The following is a 23,100-nucleotide window of genomic DNA, read 5'->3' on the forward strand; positions in this document are numbered from 1 at the left end:
ATGGCAGAGGCCCACACATGGTATACATACACACATGCAAAGCAAAATACTCATACACAGAAAACAACATATTTTTACAAGGTTGTCTATGCCTAGAAGACTAAGATATTCCAAAACATGGTTTACTAGACTTGAATGGGGAAGATACCACCACACCTGTGGATTTGACATTGGAGGTCACTGGCATATAGAGCTACGTACATCACAAGACAAGCTGGGATCTTCAAAAACCATGGACTGGATGATTGTGCCCCAATCCACAAACTCCTCTGTTGACATCCCAACATTCAATGGCATGATATTAGAAGGTAGAAATTTGGGCTGGGTGGTGGCGGCGGCAGTGGTGCACGCCTTTAATCCCAGCACTCGGGAGGCAGAGCCAGGCGGATCTCTGTGAGTTCGAGGCCAGCCTGGACTACAGAGTGAGTTCCAGGAAGGGCACCGAAACTACACAGAGAAAACAAAAACAAAACAAACAAACAAAAAAAAGAAGGTAGAAATTTGGGCAGGGATTAAAATTTTGCCCCTAGGTCAGGGGCCTGAGTGGGTACTGTCCTTATAAAATTACCCCAGAGACCTTCCTCATACTTTCCACTGTGTGGGAGCACAGGCAGATGGCGCTGTCTACAAACCAAGAGGCTAGCCCCTTGGAGTTGAATTTTCCAGCTTTCAGAGCTGTGAGAAATGTTTATGTTCAAAAGCTAACATTACAGCATTCCATTAGTACAACCCAGGCTAAGCCAGGACTATTGGTACCAAGAAGTGAAGGTGCTGCTCTAATCTAAAATGTGGAAGTGGTTTAGGATGGGGTACAGAGTGGAGGCTGGAGTTGGGGCTGCATGCTGGAAAAGCCTATGTTAGTATGAATGGACCTAATGGCAGGGCTCAGAAAGAAAAGGGCACGGGTGCAGAGAAGTGCCAATCATTTTAGAGAACACTCAAGGAAGGCTGAGGAAATAAAGGGTTGGTAGACACATGGACCATCTAGATAAGGTCTCAGGTGGAAAAGAAGACCACGGTGCCGAGAACCGGAGTAAAGGCCAGCTTTCACAAGAAGTCCTGATCTTTGCCGACAGCTGCTTCTGTCCTTTTCAGAGAAAACAGTACTTGAGCAAAGAAACTGGAAAAGAAAGAGGAGGAGGAGAAAAGAAATAAAGGAAGAAAGAAAGGGGGAGGGAGGGAGGGAGGGAGGGAGGGAGGAAAGAAGGGAGGGAGGATGTCCCTGAACATGAATCATCTGTCCATCTTTGGTTTCTCAAGGAGAAACCCTAGCCTCACTGCTAGCAAGCCAGGACTCCCCCTAAAGCTGGTGGTGGGGTTCCAAAGCTTTAGGGCCAGGTCTGCTAACCCACTGTCTCCTTATCCCTGGAAGCTGGGACTTCAACTCCAGTGCCAGTGGAGGGGTAAAGAGGCAGCTCTCCTCTCTTGGGTCTCACTGTATGCGCCTTGCAGTTTGGAACCATTTTTTTCTTTCCTACGTCTCACTTTGGGAAATGGAAAGCCAACTTCGTCCTTTCCGATCCTTGTACGTGGGATACATAAAACTTACTTAGTGCTATGGTTTAGGTGGTAAATGTCTCCAGAAAACCCATGTGATAATGACTCAGCTCTTAGGGTGGTGCTCCTGGGAGGTGATGGAGCTTTTGAGAGATGTGGCCTTGCACAGAGCCTTATATCACTGGGGACAAGCCCTGAAGGTAAAAGGGTGGGACTCCAACTCCTTCCTTATTTCCTTTCTGTTTCCTGGCCCTGAAGTTCTCTCTCTGACATGCTTTCAACCACTGACATCCTGGCACCACACCAGAGGCCTTACAAGTAATGGGTCTATGCAACTATGGGCTGAAATCTCTAAAACTGTGAGTCAAAATGGACTTTACACTTCATCATGATGTTGGATATTTTGTTATAGTGTGAGAAAGCTGACTAATTGGGTTCATAGGTTTATAGCAGGAGAGGAATTTGCTTCAGGATCTGTCATGATAGAACCTAACACCTGTCTGATTTGGATGAGACTACAGTTTTTCACTTTAGGGTTGATGCTGGAATGAGATGGAATTATGGGAGGATGTTGGGATGTAATGAGTATATTCTACATGTGAGAACAGCATGAATACTGGGAAGTAGGAACGGTGAAATCCTAACCTTTCATGGTTTAGCCTTTAGGTCAAGAGGATACTGCCTTGTAAATGGGACCCCAGAGAGCTCCCTTGGCCCTTCAACTATGTGAGGACACAGTGAGAGGAAAGGCTCATTAGTGGGCCCTGGCCAGGCCAAAGCTGCAGACACCTTAAATTTCAGCCTTCCTGGCCTTCAAAGCTACCAGAAACCAGCCTCCATTGTCTATTAAGGATATGGTCTATGGTCATCTGTTACTGAATACAAGCTAAACTGCAAATGTCCACTTAAGAATACTGTACAGATAAGAGCTTCTATGAGAAATATCCATACCAACAAAACCAATGCCCTACAGAGCCACTGTTTTCAAGGGTCTTAAGTTTCTTCGTAAGTTTTGAGGGGAGTGAGCCATTGCCAGCTCATGGAGTGGATTCAGAGGCTTCAGTGTCAAAAGCCTACTAAATATGTAACGTGTTTCAAAATTTTCATTCTTTTGTTTTGTTTTGAACTCAGTGGCCCAGGATAGTCTTGAACTCACAGCATTATTTCTACCTCAGCATCTGGAGTGCTGGGCTGCGGTGAGAGCATTGTGCCTGCAGGATTTCTACTCCCAAAGGAGGAGTGTAAATCAGACTTTCAGATGATTGAGGAAAAGGAAATAATATTGCATTTAATTAGAAATTTAGATCATTGTATATAAAAGGCAATGCTCTCAGGAATTGAATCCTGGTTCTTGTTTTTTTTTAATAACTTCTTTTTAAAATCCTATTTATTTACTTTGGGAGGACAAGGTGGCATGGTGTCACAGCACTCTGGCAGAAGTCAGAGGCCAACCTGCAGGATTCCATTACCCATCTCCTACCACTATGTGGGTAATAGCATCAAACTCAGGTGGCATCAGGCACCTTTACCTACTGAGCCATCCTGCCAGTCTCCATTCTTCTGAAACTTGGTTTATTCATTGTTAAAGCAGGGCAAGGCTTTCCTGTCCGTAATTAGAAACACGTTGTTATGTACATTCGGAAACCCCCCTAACTTGTTGCCTTTTAAGGAGAGAGACCCTGGGCAATGATTAACCAAAGCAGTTGACTGGACCAAGAGATGCCTGGGAGAATAAAAGCATACTGCTGGGTGTCTCTGTGAAGGCATTTTTAGAAACGACTGAGTTTATAATGGCTCCGATATAATTAATTGTTAAATCTATCCATGGGCTGAGATGTTCATAGAAAAACAGGAGGAGGAAGAACTCTGGAAGGTGGGACTAGTTGGAGAAGTACTCAGAGGTACAGTATACCTTGAGCAGTGTATATCTTGCCTCTCTCTGCTTTATGGGTGCCTTATGCTCATGCCAACATAATATTCCGCCCTGCAACATGCCCAAAGTAATGGACCCAGCTGACCTTGAACAAAACCCTCTAAAACTGTGTGGCAAAATAAACCTTTTCTCCTTCAAGGTTTTGTGGTTGCTGCTTATTTTTGTTTGTGGGGTTTTGTTTTGGTCCATGTGTGCGTGGATGTGCTCATTCAAACAGAGGTCAGAGGAGAACATCAGGTGTGCAGCTCTGTCATCCCCAGCCCTGCTTGCCTGGGGCAAGGTCTCCCACTGACCCTGGGGCTAAGATGGCATCGAGCAAACCCTAGTCATCTGTCTGTCTGCAGCCCTCACACGGCCGTGGTTACAGACAAGGACGATGACCACGTTCTGGGTTTTATGTGGGTTCTGGGGATCTGAACTCAGGCCCTCATGCTTGCATAGTAAGCCCTCTCACCCAGAGTCTTCTTCCCAGACTTCATTTTTAAAACTGATGTTTAAACTCGGCGTCTAAAGTAACAGGTTTCCTCATGTCATTTTCATGTATCTGTACAACACTGCTTGGTTCTGATTCTCTCCCCTCCTCTCCCCCTCCTCCCCTGCCCACTTCTCTTGCGGTCCCTTTTCTTCCCCACATTGTATCCTTCTGCTTTCACTTCACATGTATTCTAGCACGCTCTATATTTCCTGCCCCCTTCTCTCTTCGACATCTTCATCCCTCCTCATGACCGCCTTGCCAGTTCATCACACACAGACACATACACACATCCCAAACATGTGTTCTGCACATGTGAGAAAATGTGCTATTTGTCTTTCTAACTCTGGCTAATTACACATAACAATGGATTCCAGTTCTAGCCATTCCATCCACATCATCTGAGAGATGAATTTAGATCATGCCTATAATCCATAGGTATGTGTCTTAATTTCTCAGCTAATGTCCTAATTGAAGATAAATAAATCATCAGTTTAGAACCACAATAAAATCTGCCTTAAGAGGGACATAAATGAATATATATTTATAGTGATACTTTAGGATTAAAAACAAGAATACAGTCAAGTGTTTTCTTTACAACTTTTTAGATATTATTGTAGAATGAGAACCCAGTTGTTTTGTTTGCAAATTCTGATATATACAATATTCCAGAAGTACAGCCTACACTGGGCAATGCTGTAACACTTTAAACCCAGCCTGCTAGCACACACCTGTAGGTCTGAGGGAGAAAGAGAACTTGAGCCCAGATTTCCAGATCAACATGGGCAAAACAGTGAGACCCTATACCACCACCACCACGATCATCATCACCATCATCATCATCATCACCATCACCATCACCATCTCTACCACCACCACCACCATCACCATCTCCACCACCACCACCACCATCACCATCTCCACCACCACCATCACCATCACCACCATCCACCACCACCACCACCACCACGATCATCACCACCACCACCATCACCATCTCCACCATCACCACCACCACCACGATCATCATCACCATCATCACCATCATCAACAAGTGAGAATACAGTCATGGGATATAAAGAGGGCAAACCTCTTAGGAACAGGTCCTGAAGAAACACAAAGAAGAAAGGAAGGAAGTAAAGAAAGGTGGCAGGAGGAGGACAGAAAGGAAAGAAGGAAGAAGGATGACCTCTGACAACTTATATCACGAGATTACAAAATAGGAGAACGGCCAGCAAGATGGTTCAACAGGTAAATGTGTCTGCACCAAGTCTGATGACATGCATTCAATCCCTGGAATCCACGTGGTGCAAGGAGAGAACTGAGTCCTGAAAGCTGTCCTCTGACCTCCACACATGCACAATGCACATGGGTGTATGCAATGCATACAAATAAATAGCATGTAACAGAAAAGAATAAAGATAAATGTAAAGAAAAATGATGGTGAGATGTCTTTGTAATGCAAACTCAGTCTCCAAAATGCTTGTGTTCAATACTTTCTGGCTGAAAATGTCAGAAAGACTTTAGGGACAGTTTCCATTTTATTATGTAATTGAACTGACAACATCTTGCTAGGTGCAGAGCCTAATAGAAGGATGGGGTAGTTTACTCAAGAAAATCTGCCCTTTTTTGGTCCCTAAATAAGAATGTAAAAAAGGTATACAGAAGGTCACTAGTAAGCTGTGTAAATGTGATGCCAAACTCTAGTAAGAGTTGTTTGCTTATTCTTATTTCAAAGGTTTCAAATGATCTGAACACACACACACACACACACACACAAAACACACACACTCTATCTTTTTAGAGCTTCATTATAAATTACAGAAATCAGACATAAATAGGCAGACCTCAAACATTCCTAAGAGGGCAATATATAACATATTACCTTACATATATACATATATAACATATACCTTACATATATAAAATTACCTTACAGAAAGCCTATTTTGAATTCTATTTTGAAATTCTTCACCATCATAAACAGAAAGAAAAAGATTAATATATCAGCAGATTTTCAGCACTACATTAGGAGTTGCTTCATGCCCAAGTTCTACCCTTGCTTGGTGATATATACATCCTTGCTTGGTGATGCACATAGTCTATTTAATTACTGGTTTACCAGGAGAGTACAAAAGGTCCATGAAGTCAGAGGTTGTGTAAATAAGTGAAATGTGCAAACTATTTTAATTATAGTTATAGATGTCTTGGAAATAAGATGGAAAGATCTAGAAACATCACTTTTCGTTTAGGCTATACTCTTCTAGTACTTAAGGCATAAACTCACAAGAGAAACAAATTCATCACTTGGGTAAATGTTTTTAGGAAATCAGGACACTGCTAATGAACATCTTCTGTTGCCCAGATGCCAACTCAGGGCTAGAAACAAAATGACTTTACATTTTCAAAAACTAGCCGACCTTCCCATGTAAAGTCTATGGGTTCTGCTCAAATATAAAACTAAAAAATTATGAAATTTTCTCCGAATTTAGGATCATGTACGCAACACATTGATTTAGCACAAGTATGTTTCATATGAGTATGTCTGTGTGGTTTTAAACATTTAAAATGTCTAAGCTTGCCCCATGGAAAACAGAATCCAGTGAGTTGACATGCAGTAGGTCATGCTTATCAAACTGGAGAGTGCCAAGGAGTGAATGTCCACAGGTGCACACTACGCTCTACCTGGTTTAAAAGGTCTTCCACCTTCTTCTGCCACGAATCCCTGGCAGCGTTTTTCTCTCTCTCTTTCAGCTGCAACAGTTGAGACATCGCGGACTTCTTATCCTCTTCATGTTGAAGCCTTAACTCTTGGCGAAGCTTAGAGCACTCTTGCCTATAATAAAAAGGAGGCTTTGCTTTGGAAAGAGAGTTGTCTCCCTCAGCAAACGTTCTCTAGTGATTCACAGGTTTTCTAAAAGCTCATTTAATTCTCAAGTCTGGGTCAGCAGGCTAACTTTCAGGAAACTGGTAGCTTAACCAAGACCCCTTATCCATCTACTGTTGGCAGAACAGTCATGAGAACAAATGAGCCTTCCAGTTTCAAGTTAGATCTCTGCATTTTTATATATTCAAGGAAAATAAATTTAAAGAGGAATGTAAACTCAAACAGAAAAAAAAAAACACCTCTAAATTCTCTGCATTTAATCATGAGAAAAAATAACTTAAAACCCCACTAGCACGTCTTTAATAAGGAGCCTACAACATGGACACTTCCCGCTCCTCTGTACCAGGAAGACCACACTGCAGAGCCCAGTGTACCTAAGATTCTCAGTCCACTTCATCTCTAGGTCATGGACCATCCTGTCCGTCTTCAACTTCTCTTCTTCCTTCATGGCAGCAAGAGTTTCTTCATGCTGGTGCCTCTCTTGTTCTAGCTCAGCCTGAGGACCAGAAACACAAGTGAGGCCCGGGTACTGTTATCACAGAACGGCACTCTAATACAGAACGTACCAACCCTTGCAGGAGCCATTGATAATGCTAACTAAGAGAATTGGCCAAGATATTTCAACAAAACACAACAAACACATTCTACATTTTAATTGTTCTTTCCTTATTTTTTTTTTTAAATCAAAGCTTAAATGGTTTAAAGTTACTTTATTAAAGCTTTTTTAAAATCATGAACATGTATCATACAGCCATGTTCCTCAAATTAATTCATATTCAATTTAAAATCAGGCCATTTGCCCAAAGCTTAATCATTACATCTGTATACCATCAATATGACAAAAGGAATTCTGAGGAATTTAAGTTGTCTGAATATTTCCCCATGTAACTTGAAGTCACAGGCCCATGTGCTATGATAATAACATGATACATAAGAAATCATTGCAGATTAGCATAAATCAAGTGATTTTCTAGAGTTGGTGGCTAGAGTGACTACCTGGACAAAACATGCTAACTACAGACTACTCCCAGTACTGTGGCTGCTCAAGGGAATGAGGCAAAAAGTAGGTGGTAATATAGCCTCTGATCACTACAATGGACGACATTTCTGGATATCTCTCTGGCTGACAGCACAGGATAGAGCAGTTTGTTGTATTCATATTAATGTCAAAAAAGAAGTCACCATTGAAATTCCCATTCAATATGGTTCACTTGGCTAACAAAAGGTAAATACTAAAAACTGAGACCAGGCACCTGTTCTAGAATACTGTTCATCTTCTAGGAACCATTTTTTTTCCATAACAAGTAGCATTAGATAGAGTAGAATTTGTTTCTTATTGAAGGAAATTCTGCATTAAGATTTATTTTTAATTATGTGTGTGTGCACGTGAATGCAGACATCCTCAGAGGAATCAGATCCTCCCGAAGCTGGAGTTACAGGATGAAATACACTAAAGTTAGAAATGGGGTGTATCCAAGGTGAGGTACCACATAAACACACACACACACACACACACACACACACACACACACACACCTCCCTGTGCAACTTTCAACTAAATGGATTTACCAATTTAAAATACCTTCTTCCTTTTACTTTTGCCAGTATATATATAAAAAAAAATGCCTCTTAATGTGAATTAGCCATTCCATTCAGTCTTATGTGGAAAATTGCTATCACTGATATTATAGGCAATGTTTGGCATCACATACATTAAATATGTTGCATATTACAGTAACTCTAAATAGACTTATTCTTTGTCATATTAGCACTATTATATCATATAGCTACTAGAGAAAGGTAAACAGAAGCCATCTATTTGTGTTGTCACAGATTTCAAAAATAAAATGCAATTGATATTCAAAATACACTCAGTTATTCCCTAGGTAAAGCATGAATAGAATCATATGTACACAGTATAGAAAGTGCAACAAGTGTATACACACTTCAAGTGTCACCAATTCTAAACTAAAAGCTAGTATTGTTACTAAAACCAACACCAACTGAGTGTTTGTTGAGCAATGTACTGTGCACAGCTTATCACTTTTAATTATTATAACTGTGCTATGAAATGTATTATTATGCTGCTCTCTGCCTTATTAAAATGTCAAGGACGAAAATGCATCTTTGTCCAAAATGATGCTGTAAGTGGTGGATACAGAATTCACACAGGACCAACCCTGCCTGACTATGGAGCCCTCTCTCCAGATCACCACCCAAGGAGGATATGAAGAACCCTTGTCTGTTGTCTGCCTAGTTTTACAGGTTCTGAAACTTTGCTATAGTTCCCAAGAGTGGGAGGGGAAAGGTTGGGCCTTCTGAGGTTCTTGTTTCAGAAGAGAACTCTTGTTTGCTATATATGAAAGTTCCAGCTTCACCAGAAAAAGAATTTGCACATACTAATTATCCTGGATTTAACCATGTCTGTGTAGCTAGAGTTTTTTTCTCCAGCTCCTACCAGGCCCACAGCCGCTCAGACCCAACCAAGTAAACACATAGAGACTTACATTGCTTACAAACTGTATGGCCATGGCAGGCTTCTTGTTATCTACTTCTTCTATCTTAAATTAACCCATTTCTATTAATCTATACTTTGCCATGTGGCTTGTGGCTTACCGGTACCTTACATCTTGCTTGTTATGGCGGCGGCTGGCAGTGTCTCTCTGCCTCAGCCTTCCACCTCCCAGAATTCTCTTCTCTGCTTGTCCCGCCTATACTTCCTGCCTGGCTACTGGCCAATCAGTGTTTTATTTATTAACCAATCAGAGCAACACATTTAACATACAGAACATCCCACAGCACTTCCCCTTTTCTACATGTCTGTAAAAAGCTTTCCTGAAATCTCAGGCCTTACACTCAGTCTGTCTCAAGATACAACCTTACTTGGAAACAGCATCCATGCAGTTTTATTGACTTGACATGAGGCCACATGGGAGTACCTAGGCCCTTAGTCCAGTATGACTAGCACACTTATAAGATGATAATGTGGAGACTAAAATGATGTGACTAGATGCAAAATCATTTCTGGGGCTACAGTAAGCTGCAAAAAGGGGAAAGGTTCCCTCTTAGAGACATAGAATTCATCTTAGACTTCTAGCTCTAGAACCAAGAGATGACCCATGTCAGTTGTGCTCACATCACAGCATTTGGGTAACTTTTGAATGGGATTCCTAGAAACTAGTACACTAGTTATATACAATGATGCTTACATAGGCTTTAAGCACAGTGGTCCAGTTATATTTTCATATTCAGACATTTAGATTACCTCAACATTTAAGAGGGCATCCTTGGTCTCCTTCAGCTTGCCTTTTGTCAGGTCCAGTTCACTCTGAAGCCTCTCTTGGGAGTCCTGAAGACTAGCAATGAGTCCTTCGGCAGATCCAAGACCTTGTTCACTTTTCCTTACCAGATCTTGGAGGCGGCCAATCTATGAGTGAACAGAGCATTTTTAATGTGCCATACAGTGGCAGACCAGTACCAGCTCACGGTCTGAGAGTTTTGTGTTATTGTTGACTTGACTGAATGGATCCCTTCTTCATGAATTTGGAAGAAGCACTTAGCCATGATAATCTTTACCATTTGCTGTTTTTTTTAATACTATTTTTTTTCCCCATGACTACACTTCCCATTTTCCAGGACTATAATGCAAGGACATGGATACAACGTCTCGTGGGCTCTTGGTGTAAAGAAAATTCCTGGTTATGTCAAATAATAAGATACCTATCAAAAGAAACTGATGCAAGGTGAGGATTAAAGATAAAAAAAATAAACTGTTTGAAAGCTTTCTTTAAAATTAACCATTTCTGTATCAAGTCAAGTTGCCGTGCTATTTAGAAAGGCGGTGCATTCAGGTCAATACTGGCAAGCTCTTAAATATATCTTAGAGAATCAACTGTTTTTTTGTGTTTCCATACAGAAGTCACCTCAGGAAAGAACCTTTGAGTTGGAACTAGAAACAAATGACAATTTGTTGACTGGGATTACAGAAACCCTTTAATTATAAGGGCCAAAATCAAAGAAGGAAATAACTTCAAGAAAATGCTATGAAGTCAAAACTCATTTGAAAAGAACATGGACAAGATTTCTTTTAAAAATACATGCATATTTTGCTGGCAAATATTTTCTTACAACTATACATTTCACAAAGAAAAATATGAAAACTGTCCTTCAGCACCCTCTGTGACACACACTCCTTTTCAGGAACACAGCCTTCCTGCTCTTTTGGTGTATGTGTGTATGATAAATGCATCTGGAGGTGGTAGTATGCGATCTTGCAAGCTTGTTAGTGTCTCTAAATGGTCAGCAACTTTGTAAAATGATTTAAGAACTTCCCCCCTTTTCTGTGTTCTAACATATTCATAGCCAAAGAATTAAAAAATTTAGCAAAACTTCATCCATTAAATTCTCTGAACCTAATGCCTGTCTAGACACATGGTGGGCTATTTTCTTTTGTGGTTATTACTGCCCTTGTAAGTTGTTTAAGTTCTTTCAGTCACTTTAAAAATATGTATTTTCATAAAAATACATACTCTTTCCTGATTCTTAAAGGTTAACAACATATGGGCTGGAGAGATGGCTCAGAGGTTAAGAGCACTGACTGGTCTTCCAGAGGTCCTGAGTTCAATTCCCAGCAACCACATGGTGGCTCACAACCATCTGTAATGAGATCTGGCGCCCTCTTCTGTATACATAATAAATAAATAAATCTAAAACAAACAAACAAACAAGGTTAATGACATGTTCATATGTAGCATTTACTTACAGTGGTCTAAAACTTTATCTGCCACTGTTTTAACACCCCCATTCTGTATTCTCTATTGCTTACTTGTGTCTTCACAACTTTTGGTGCTGACCCTGCTTGCCAATAATTGTGCATGCAGTGGTAAATGGACTACTGTAAGGAAGATAGTGGTAACAACTGTGAGATGGCTGAGCTTAGCAGAAGTCTAGTCTTAAGTCCCAGCTCTGCCAATATAAAACAGCAGTAATAATCCCCATCTTGTGGGGTTACTTTAATAATTACATTCAAGGATCTAGAGAAAGACATTGACTAGAAAAGATAGAAGGGACAATCCATATGGAAAGAACAGAGCCAGGCGTGGTGGAATATGCCTACAATTACAGCATCTGGGAAGTTCAAGGCCAGCACAGGCTACATAGTGAGGTCAAGCTATCTTGGGAACTAAGGGAAGATACTGACTTAAAAAAAATTTTTTTAAGGAAGCACTGGAGAGATGACGAAGCAGTTAAAAGCACTTGCTACTCAAGGATTCAGTTTCAATTATCAGCATCCACAAGGCAGCTCACAACTGTCTGTAACTCCAGTTCCAAGGGACCTGACACCCTCTTCTGGCTTCCACAGTAACAGGCACACAGACAGACATACCTGTAGGCAGAACACCCATATATACGTAAATTAAATTTTAAAAAAGTTAACAGGAGTTTAAAAATATGGAAATATTCTTCCACAATCTAGCAAGTTTTCAGTTAAGTATTACATGAATATAACATATTCAAAAATTTATGAAGAGCAGTGTTATAAGTAGCACATGAAGAATAAATAGAAGTTGTGTTAAAGAAATAAAGAATTTAAAGAGGACATAAATATTTAAATAATAATTAAGTGAATATTTAAATATTTCAAACTGTGCATAGTTAAATGTAGTAAAATACAAAATTGAAGTAAACAACAATAGCTGATAGTTTTCTATGAGTATAATAAAAAGGGTTATGTTCTCAAGCCCTTGTGTTCCTTGGGAACATACAACATCTGTTGTCTGTCTCTGTCAAAATCTCTTTTGCCATGTGGAAGATCTACTCTCCTTCCCCACTGGTGTCCTGTGGTCTCAGCAGGAACTCAGCTTGATCCAACCCTAACCCAACACAGCTGTCTCATTCTATATCCACTGGGGCTGATTAAGGAGCAGTCATAGGGATGAACACGTCATTCATAGAGATCTTAGACTGTTGAAAGAAAAAGGGTCTCCTAGTGAAGCTCTTTTGTCAGCCATACCATGTCCAAAGGAACGCACGACTAAAGAAGAAAGTCCACACGAAGAACACAAAGAAGGCAAAAGCAAGAGGAGAAGAAACCCAGTCCCAGTGTCACTAATTTTAGTTCTGAATCTATTCTGCTTGAAGCTGACATTATCCTGGGACCTTCATATCACTTGGGTCGGTGTATTTCCTTTGTTCTTTTGTTGGTTTGCATTGGAACGTCTGCTCTTTGCAACAGAGATGGAACAAGCTAGATTTTTATTATTATGACCCCCTCTAAGGGAATACAAAAGGTAGACATCTCCTCCCTAGAGTCCCTATCTACGCACGTGTGCTCTTCTCCTACCCCTTCTAGGAAGCAGAGTGAACTTTTATAAGTGATGAATATGGACATGAGTGTAAGCCTTGTCCCTGAAGTAAGCATCCACATGTGTGCTCAGCATCTTCTAGCAGCCTTCTACTACGCTAATAGTCAAAATATGTCACGGGGCCTCTGTGACATACAGGCTGCCTAACTCTCAGCTAGATTGGCAATCTTTTTTCTTTGGTCTTTGTATTTGTTGGAAGGGTAAGGTACTGTGGTCTTGATCATTAAATTGAGCTAAAATATTATCACTTGGACTGGAATTTTTATTTTACCCACTTAGCATGTGGCACAGACAAATTCCATCACTCTTCAGTGACTTAGTAAGTAGGATCTACTGCCCTAGCTTGTATAAAAGATAGAGGAGAGAAAAATACAAATCAGTGCCTGGGAAATGGTAAGCAACACTATTCTACAGTTGTTGTAGCACCATATCTACACTGGCATTCCTACAGTATCTTAGAACATCCCATGCACCACAGCCTTTGCATAATATTTCTTCAGTGTGTCATCTTGTCCAGCCCGTCAGTCCCTTATCTTCTTTTGCAGTATGCATCTAGCTAGACGTATAAATCCCTCATTCTGTGAAACCCCTCATCATTGCAGGACCACGTTAATTGCCACTGCAATCACAGTATGTAAGAGCTCTTTACTAAATGAATGAATGAGCCAATTACTAAAATACTTCACATACACTTACTAAGGAATCAAATAGCTTTAACATCTTAGTATGTAAGCATTTAACCTGTAAAGAAACCAGTACCTCAACTATTCTGGACTTTGCACTATCACCAGGCCACTAGTAGGCCATGTGGTGCCTCCATGCAGAAACAGACAATCCCCACAGGCATGTAAACAGCTCCAGAGCATGGAGAGACACAGATGATGCTGTGTGAATTAGAAAAACACTTCCTTTCTTTTGGGAAATAGAATTCCAAATAAGAGGAAATCTAATCTATTCCTGAATTTCTCCTATAAACAGTGCTGACATTTTCTCAATAACCCTTTATTATTTACTTACATGGTAAACACAGAACTGAAGCTGCTGTCAAAGGGCATGTCCATCTGAGGCTCCCACACAAGCTGCTAAGCCCTTTCCAGAAAAAGTACGTGATTTCATATCGCCCTTGGCGGCTTCGGGGTGTTTATCTCTCTCTACACTCAGCAACACTGCATGGCCTCAATTTTTTATCACAGTTCATTTTATGGTCATGCAGTGGCATTTTACAGATTCCTAGTTCTTAATTTAGTGAGGTTAAAATTATTTTTCTTGTTTCTGTTTAGTTTATACCAACAAAACAGTGGTGCCTGATTTCCTCACTGTTTTGTAAACATTCTAAAGGTAGAAAAGACATGAATTCGGGCAATTTATCAACCATTTACGCCTTCCTTCTTCCTTTTTTCTCTTGTACATAAGGAATGTTCTTTCTTAGACAGAAGTTCTTTCTTGAACTGAGAAAGCAAACGGGTCCTGCTGTGGCTCCCATAGAGGTGCACTAACATTCAGGCCACAGGAGACATGCAAGGCATGTGCTACCATGACTTAGAGAGTTGTGGCTGAGTTCCGAAACTCTGCTCTCACATCACTGCAATGTGTGCCGTTCAGAGTCACTGATGGATAGGTGCTAAAATTCTTAAGAATTACTCCTTATGGTTTTATACACTTTATATTAGAACATTCATAATATCACCAGTGTTTCATTTCTTCCCAGTTAATACAGTTGCATGCATAATTATGTGGTTATAATACGTTTTCACTAATGATTTGCAAATAGTTTTTATGAAAACCTTGGTTAACTGGGAAATGTGGCTATCCTTCCTTTTAAGTTCCAAAGCTGACTAGGAATCCTCTCCCTGGAGATCTGAGTCAGCAGGACAGGAGAAAGGCTGCTGGTCTGAAGGGATGCCGAAGCAGAGATGGGGTAAGAGCCAAGCAGGCACTCAGGGAGCCATAATGACGAGGCACCAGAGCATCGCCAGGATACTGAAACATAATTGAAATGCAGCCAGGAGAAAAGTAAGTTACACATTCGCTGCAACTCTTCTCAGAGAAGTTCCAGGACGTGGGTTGGGAAAATACTAAGACTAGCCATTTAGAATTGAGAGAGGAAGCCTGAGGAGCCTGCATGAGAAACAGAGGGTCACTAAAGTGCCTTCTAATATGTACAGGCTGGCAACTGTGTGGATTCTGATGAGAAAGTGCATTGGTGAAGTCAGTGTGGATTAGCTAGGGCAACAGAAGACAGGCTGGGCTACTATCAGTATCTACCATACGCCTCTACCGTTCTCCAAGACAGTTTGCTGTATTTTGTCTGGATAGACATTTAAAACCAATCCAAGAACACCGAGTGCAATCTACAGTCTGCTCAGGGGCACGTGTGCCTTTTGCTGTGGCTTCTGTGGGCACATTCGGAGTAATAGAAAAGTGGCATTAGAGGGCTGTGGGGAGAGATGAGGTCAGTGAGGAAGGAAAAGCTGGCCAGGCACTTGAGAAGGGCCAAGACAAGAACCGAGTCAGAGAATTAGAGGGAGCTTACCCAAGAAGCCAGAGAGGGATGAACTGGAGAGAAAAAGGCAAATATTAGGGGAGCATTTAGCAATAGCTTCAATGGAGACAGAGGAGGGACTAATGTCGCAATTTATAAAGGTCTTTGCATATATTTACTTACAGTTTTTTTTTTTTAAACTTCTAACATTTTTCTAATATTCTATCCTTAGCCTTTCCTTTCTCAGGCTAAATAATTTAACAATTGGTTTAGAAGCCAGTATCTGGACCTTACAAGGTTTCTCTCTCTAAAATGAGGTGCGTTGTAGAGAAGACTACACTGCTAACAGTTGCTTCTGGTTCACATGGTGAGGTCTCCGTTGCTTTGCAATCCTCCACAAAAACACTGCCATTTAATGTTTTTGATAGTAAATGTTGACCTAATGGGACACAAACAGTGTTAGGAAAAGTCAGCATCGAGTCAAGACCTTTGGCCAGTTCTGCTCACCTACCTACTCACTGCCACCAGATTAAGTTACTACAAAGCGAATACGTAATGTAGGTGATAGGCCTAAAGAGCTCTTGCCTCCTGATTGGCTGAAGCCAGCTTGTCTTCCAGCACTTGCTTTAGGTTTTCTAGCTCTAGTTGAAGCTGATTTTTATCCTCTTCCAGACTCAGTTTCTCTTTTTTATATTGTTCCTCCAACTCCTTAGAAAGAGAAAAAAAATTAAAAATTAGTACAACTGACGAACTATATATACTTTAAGATTCTAAGAAATGCAATCATGTTAATATTTTACTTTTCAAATTATCTCTCCTTATTAAAAAAATCACAGTTAACTGTGATACCATTTAATACTAAACAGAGTAGATCAAATCATTCTGATATAGCCATTAGATAATGCTTTTAATCACAAGTGTGTGTCACTGGCCAAGCTATCTTAGAGAATCAGAAAAGCATGACAGAAATGATAATTTGGCATGATAAAGCACACAGTCTCTTGATTTTTCCATTCTTTTATATTAAAATACAAAAATTCCTATAATATTTTGGGAATTCACTATTCAACCGTGGAATGTAGTTGGGAATTAACCAGAACAAAATGAAGATAACTGGATTATAAAGTCAGTTAGAATGATATCTACTAAAGAACTTATCTATTTTCCAGGCATGCTACTTATGACGTGGGCCTCACAGACAACAAGATGTGGTATGAAGGCTGTCTTAATAACCCACAGTACCAAATAAGGAAGCACTTACTCATCAAAATTAGACATATAGAGAAGAAGGATCTAGGCAGGGAACTGTTAAACTCTGAGAGAGAACTTTAGAAAGAATGAAATTCCTAAGTGTAGAAACTGACACCATGACCACTCCACAGTATGGGTAAGGAGAAGATTTTTATTTTAGTTGTAAGAGAGAGAACAGCCTGAGGCACCTGGAAGAGTCCAGGACAGAGAGAGAAAGAAGTAGGCTGAACATGGCCAGCTGACTGGGTGTGGCCAGGGCTATCTGAGAGAGTGGGGGAGAACAGCAGGGGATAGAGAATAGAGGAGCAGGAGCAGGCAGAGCAGAGAGAGCAGAATAGCAGGGTTATAGGGAGAATGAGTAGCTGGGAGAAGAGAATCCCCTGAGCTGGAGGGAGTTCAGGGTAGGGGAGGAGGTGAGAAGGGCTTGGATGCTAGCTAGGACTCTGAAATGTTTAACAGGTACTTGTGATACTGAAGGAGCCTGGGGGTCAGAGTGAGCTTTGATATGCTGCAGGCACCACAGGTAGCCATATGTCCCTTCTGCCAGAGGGAAGGGAAATGCTCCTTTTGAAGAGGGGAATCAGCTTCACAAGTTCCTGAGGAATGCTGGCTTTTCTAGCTTTTGCTAGAAATCCTCCTTGAGTCCAGGCTGAGCTCATTTCTGGATGTACTGCCTATCAGAGTTTGGGGGATGTTGTTTCCTTCGGACCTGACACTAAGTAGAGTTTGGAGAGCACGCCAGTTAAAGATAAAGGCAGAGTAGAAGGGAACAGAGCATTCCAAGCAGAGGAAAAGGAATGTCTAAACACACAGAGGTGCATACACACACACAGCTTGGTAAGAGTGCTCTTTTCTACAGAATAAGGTGAGGAGGGTTGTGGGAAGGTTGTGTTAGGGACCTCCAGGACACACTGGGGTTGGATGATATTCTAGGAGTAGCCGCAGGCTTTGATATACAACTGGCACATAGCTACGGTTTATTATGGTGAAAATACTGAAATCAAAATCTACAGAGGGAAAGGTGTGAATGAGGAGTCTACAGACACTGGCTTCCAAGGGCCCTGCACACTGCACATGCTACTGGACTCCTCTAGCAAGATATGACAACAGTATGAAATAAAATCTGCAGGGAGGCTCCCAAGAGACTTGGAGCCCAGGTCTTTTTTTCTAGGGCACCCTCTTCCAATGTTCCATAAGGAATGCAGGTGGTCTGCTTTTTCACACTATTGGCACATACAGTTTAAGCAGGCAAGGTTTTCTTCTTGGGGGATGATGGCACCCTTCAGAAACCCCAGTTCCTTGGGGCCAGCCGAAGACTAGCCTGTCTGAGGAGAGGAGTCTTGGGTGCTATGTCATCTGTTCTGCACAGGTTGTCCCTGTGCTTTTGTTCAGATGGTGAACTACAGTTACAGCAAGAAATGCAATCCTTTTGCAGTAAGTAAGGAACAGAGAGGTCATCTAAACTAAATTCTCTTTATTTTTCCACTTTCAGAAGCATGTTCGTTAGTCACTAAGCCCTTTAAGATAATTCTTACCTTTTTTCTTTTATTGAAAAGAGTATTTCCCCTCCCTCTACTCCTCCCAACCCCTCCCATCCAGATCCACTCCTTGTCTCTCTCTAGAAAAAAAAAAAGACTTCTAAGGGATAATAAAATATAATAAGATAAAATAAAGACTAACAGGTCAGAAATGGACAAAACAAACAGAAGGAGAGGAGCCCAAAATACCCGCTTGTTGGCACACTTAGGAATCCCATACGAACACTGAGCTGGAAGCCATAGCACACTGCAGAGGACCTGGTGCAGAACCAGCTGCCCTGTGCCTCCTGCCTCAATCCTTGGGAGCTCAGATATGCACTGACCATGTTGATGGAGAGGGCCTTGTGGTAGTCCACCCCCACCTCCGCATCTACCACCCCGTCTGTCTCTTACACTTTTTCTGCCTACTCTCCTGAAGAGTTAATTCCCTGAGCCCCAGGGGGAGGGATTTGAGGGAGACATCCCATTTAGGGCTGAGTGTTCCAAGGTTCCGCATTCTCTGCATAATATCCAGCTATGGGTCTCTGTGTTTGTCCCCAGCTGCTGCAGGGGGAAACTTCTTGGATGATGGCTGAGCCTGGCACTGATCTATTTCCCCTAAATGTTCTTTAAAAAAATACTTTGACATTAGAGAGAGGCTGTTCTGGAAGGAAGCTGGTGTTGGCTTACACACTCAGTATGTTAACTGGGCAGCAACAAGGGAAGTGGTACAGCAGCAGGGACAAAACAAGCTCTTCCAGTAAGTGGTACAGATAAGGCAGCCAGGAGTGCTCTCTGGCAAATCCCTTCAAATAGAAACTTTCTCTCCAGGAGCCCAGGAGCCTCAGGAGGTCAGCAAAATGTCACAGGTGTGGTGAAGGGAAAACTTTTGGGATTCTCAAAGGCTCCTTCCCAACTTCATAAAAGCAGGAAAAAATGGTTGGGGCCAGAGCTCTGGCCAGCCCGAGTCTCTGTGACCTGTGCAGCTGCCTGCAGCCCATGCGCTCCAGCTGCAGCTTTGGGGGCTGGGGGTGGGCTTTTTGTAGATGCAGCTGCTTCTGAGTCATCCCTGCTCCTTGTAACACCCCATCCATGCTCCTGCTAGGAACCCCAATAATCAATCACGCATCGCTTCCCCAACTTGGACGCTGGTATAATTGTTACTTTGGTCTGTGACAGGCTCCCTTTCTGGGGTGAGCGGGTGTGTGTACTGTTTCCCCAAGGAAACCTCCAATGCAACACAGAGCTTTTGAAAAGCTCACACACAGGAAAGTCCAAGTCATCTTTCCAATGGCAAACATGTTCTGAAACAGGTTTTAAGAACTCTAAGTGGGGTTAAGCAGTTAGGAGCACTGACTGCTCTTCCAGAGACCCAGATTTGATTCCCAGCGCCTACTCAGTGGCTCACAACCTTCTGTAATTCCAATTCCAGAGGCTCCAAGGTCCACCTTTGGCTTCAAAAGTCATTGCACATATGTGGTGCATAGATACATGTACAGGCAAAATGCTCACACATAAAATAAAAATAAACATATTTTGTAAATGAACCACATGTGGGGTAAGGCAGGGGTCCACTGCACACATTAGTGTGGAACCCTGGGCAGAGAACAGCTGCCTCCTTAAGCAGGCCCAGGACTACACAGCCTGTACTGACAAAGAGAAAAAGGAAATCAGTCTTGAGAAGGAGTGCAATCATTTTTGTCTCTGCCTAGACGAACACATACCAGTTCTGAAAGAAACAACATTCTAACAGAAAATCTTACTTAAATTTTTAATTTTTACAACTTAAAAGATTTCTTCCAGTACTTATGCCACAAAATGAAGGGGTATTACAGCAGAAAAATCTAAATTTGCATTTTATCTATTCCACTTATTCAGGTCTATGGTTTTGCAAAACTCATTTAGGCTTATTAAATATAGTGTATACTTTCTAATAAAAATGGCACTAATCTCCAAGTCATGAGTATCAAGGAATATGCCACAGAAAAACCACTTGCAAACTATAAGGTGCATATAAAATGTTAGCGTCCTTATGAATAAACACCTGCATGAGGGTATTTAAATGCCACACGATTTGACAGACCTGAGAGCCAACCAATTCTTACAAACTGCATGTGACTGAGAACATCCCCTCATCAGTAAGCAGGGGGCAGCAACCAATCAACCGTCAGAAGGGCCAATCAGAAAAATAAGTGTGAATCATAACAGCAGAATGCAAGGCATGACACCAAACACCAGCAACGTTATTGATCCCCACAGCCAGGACATGGCTGAGTACTCAATAGCTGTTCTCCCGTGATCTTTACAGGAACGTGATAGGAACTATCACATCCTCCTCTGTCACAGAAGGTGCCGGAGGCGCAGCTTAGGGTCCACGCCACCACAGTTGACAAGCAAAGAGCTAAGCATAAAGGCCCAGGGGTGGCAGACAATTTGCAATCCCTACTGTGCAATACTGGCTGTCATGCAGTACCATTCACAAGGTAATTACTTAAGAACGAAAGGAAAAGAAAACCACAAATACATGAATAATGTTCTCAGGGAAGGAAGGAAGCTATCTATTAGAAATATGTACGCTGGTGAATGAAGGCTTCCTGCTTGGTACAGTTATCTCATGACTAAAAAGCCCCAGATCAATGAGTGTTTCTGTTACGGCTTGTATAAAGTACTCTGCCCTAAAAAAAACCATGCACCCACCATGAACTTAATGTAAGCCAGGTCTGGTGGCGCACACACTTGGGAAGAGGCGACCGGAGAATGACAAGGAGACCAGGCTGAGTTACACAGTGAGTCCATGTCTCAAGAGGAGCACTGGGAAGAACTTTCACTTTGATGGATGTTGCCACTGGAACCATGATTTGAAGCATGGTGACAAGACAGGAGCCATGAAATTCAAGCAGTTATTCGTCCACAATACGGTCATGGTGGACCATCACCAAACCCTCACCAGTTTCCGCTGTAGTGGTGAACGAAGGTTCCACTCACCATTTGTAGCTTTTTCTTATCTCTGCTTGCGTTGCTGTGGACAGCCTCCATGGCCATGTGGTGCTTCCAGGCTAACTCTTCTAGAGTCTTAGAATGGGCCTCATTTAATTGGGCCACCTCACCTTCCAATCTATTCTGCAGGTTTTTAAGCTCCATTTCATAATATTCTTGCTGAGTTCTCTTTGCTTCATTTACTTTCTTGAATGAAAACAAAAGGAGATTAAGAAGCGGTACTATTCCCTTAGCATTATCAATGTCTGAGCATCTTAGACACATGTGAACTGGTGGAAATGAACTGCTTTGGGATCGAGACCTTGAAACCTTACAACTGGTGTTGTCAGAGAGTGGCAAGGTGCCTAAGGCAAAATAAAATATTTTAAATCTAGAAATAAAAGAAACTGTCACTGTCTTAGCACCAAATGTGTGTTTGTATAATGGCAAACTTACAAGATAAAGACGTTTGTGCAGTACACAAAACAACTTACCTATCCACTACTCAAATAATACTATTCAATACAATTGGTGTGTCAATTGTGTGCCTTTTAACCAATCACAATTCAGTGATGAAAGGAAGTAAAAGACAGTGGCGACAGTTTTATGTGTTCTACAAAAGAGTATCTATTGTTTGGTTTTGTTTTCCGAGACAGGGTTTCTCTGTGTAGCTTTGTGCCTTTCCTGGAACTCACTCTGTAGCCCAGGCTGGCCTCGAACTCACAGAGATCTGCCTGGCTCTGCCTCCCGAGTGCTGGGATTAAAGGTGTGCGCCACCACCGCCCAGCAAGGGTATCTATTGTATGTGGCTAGAGAATACAGGAAAGAGGTACAACCTGGGTGGGGAGAAAAGTGTGTGTGTGTGCGTGCGTGCGTGCGTGTGTGTGTGTGTGTGTGTGTGTGTGTGTGTGTGTGAGAGAGAGAGAGAGAGAGAGAGAGAGAGAGACAGAGAGAGACAGAGACAGATAGAGAGAAACAGAGACAGAGAGAAAGAATGAGAATATGAATCAATTCAATTTGGGAAGAGAAAATATAGAGCTGGTAATGACATGTTCTCTCATTTAATTTACACAAGCCCAGAAGGCATCCAAAGACGTCTCATCTACATCTCTTGCCAAAGGCATGGATTCATAACCATTTCCATTGCCTTTCAGGATTCTGAAAGATGAAAAAGCAGTTAACCAGGAGCAAAGATGGAGGGGACAGAAGGCCTAAGGCGGCTAAGGCACACAAGTTACCGCAGGCTACATAAGCCTGGGAATACTGAGGAAAGAGCGATGGGGCTCAGAGACAGGCTGGAGTCAAACGATGAAAAGGAGTCTTCATACAGCAAATTTGGAATTTTATTCTGGAGGGAATGAGAAATGTCACGTACATGCAGCGCGCGTGGGAGCATGCGTGTACACACACACACACACACACACACACACACACACACACTTTAAATAGTCATCTTTGCACTAGGCTGCAGAGAGCAGCTAGAAGGTTGTCACTCCCATCCCCACAAGCAATGACACCTACTTAAAACTTCTGGTCTGCGGATGGGTATGAAGAGAGGGGGGTGGATAGAATAAAAAATGTATGACGGATCAACAGGACTTAGTAACAGATAAGGAGATTGGAAAAAAGAAATCAAGAATAACTCCTTCAACTAGGTCAAGTAAGGAACACAATAAACAGAGTTTTTAGGGGAGAAAAATCCTGTGAATATTGTGATGGC

The 23,100-nt window shown here is 41.8% G+C and overlaps 1 protein-coding gene across 9 annotated transcripts in view; it reads right to left on the reverse strand.

Moving 5' to 3' along the window:
* Fam184a (family with sequence similarity 184 member A) overlaps positions 1–23,100 on the reverse strand; it is a 148,792-nt gene that overhangs the window by 36,836 nt on the left and 88,856 nt on the right. For all 9 annotated transcript variants that reach the window (XM_036168593.1, XM_036168590.1, XM_036168592.1 and 6 more), the window contains exons 5-9: positions 21,390–21,587; positions 16,222–16,344; positions 10,055–10,216; positions 7,164–7,285; positions 6,588–6,738 (exon numbers count right to left, since the gene is read on the reverse strand). In XM_036168593.1, the coding sequence (XP_036024486.1) occupies positions 6,588–6,738; positions 7,164–7,285; positions 10,055–10,216; positions 16,222–16,344; positions 21,390–21,587 (756 nt within the window). The remainder of the gene's footprint in view (positions 1–6,587; positions 6,739–7,163; positions 7,286–10,054; positions 10,217–16,221; positions 16,345–21,389; positions 21,588–23,100) is intronic.

Source organism: Onychomys torridus, chromosome 19, assembly GCF_903995425.1.
Source record: "Onychomys torridus chromosome 19, mOncTor1.1, whole genome shotgun sequence".
Classification (NCBI taxonomy): Eukaryota; Metazoa; Chordata; class Mammalia; order Rodentia; family Cricetidae; genus Onychomys; species Onychomys torridus.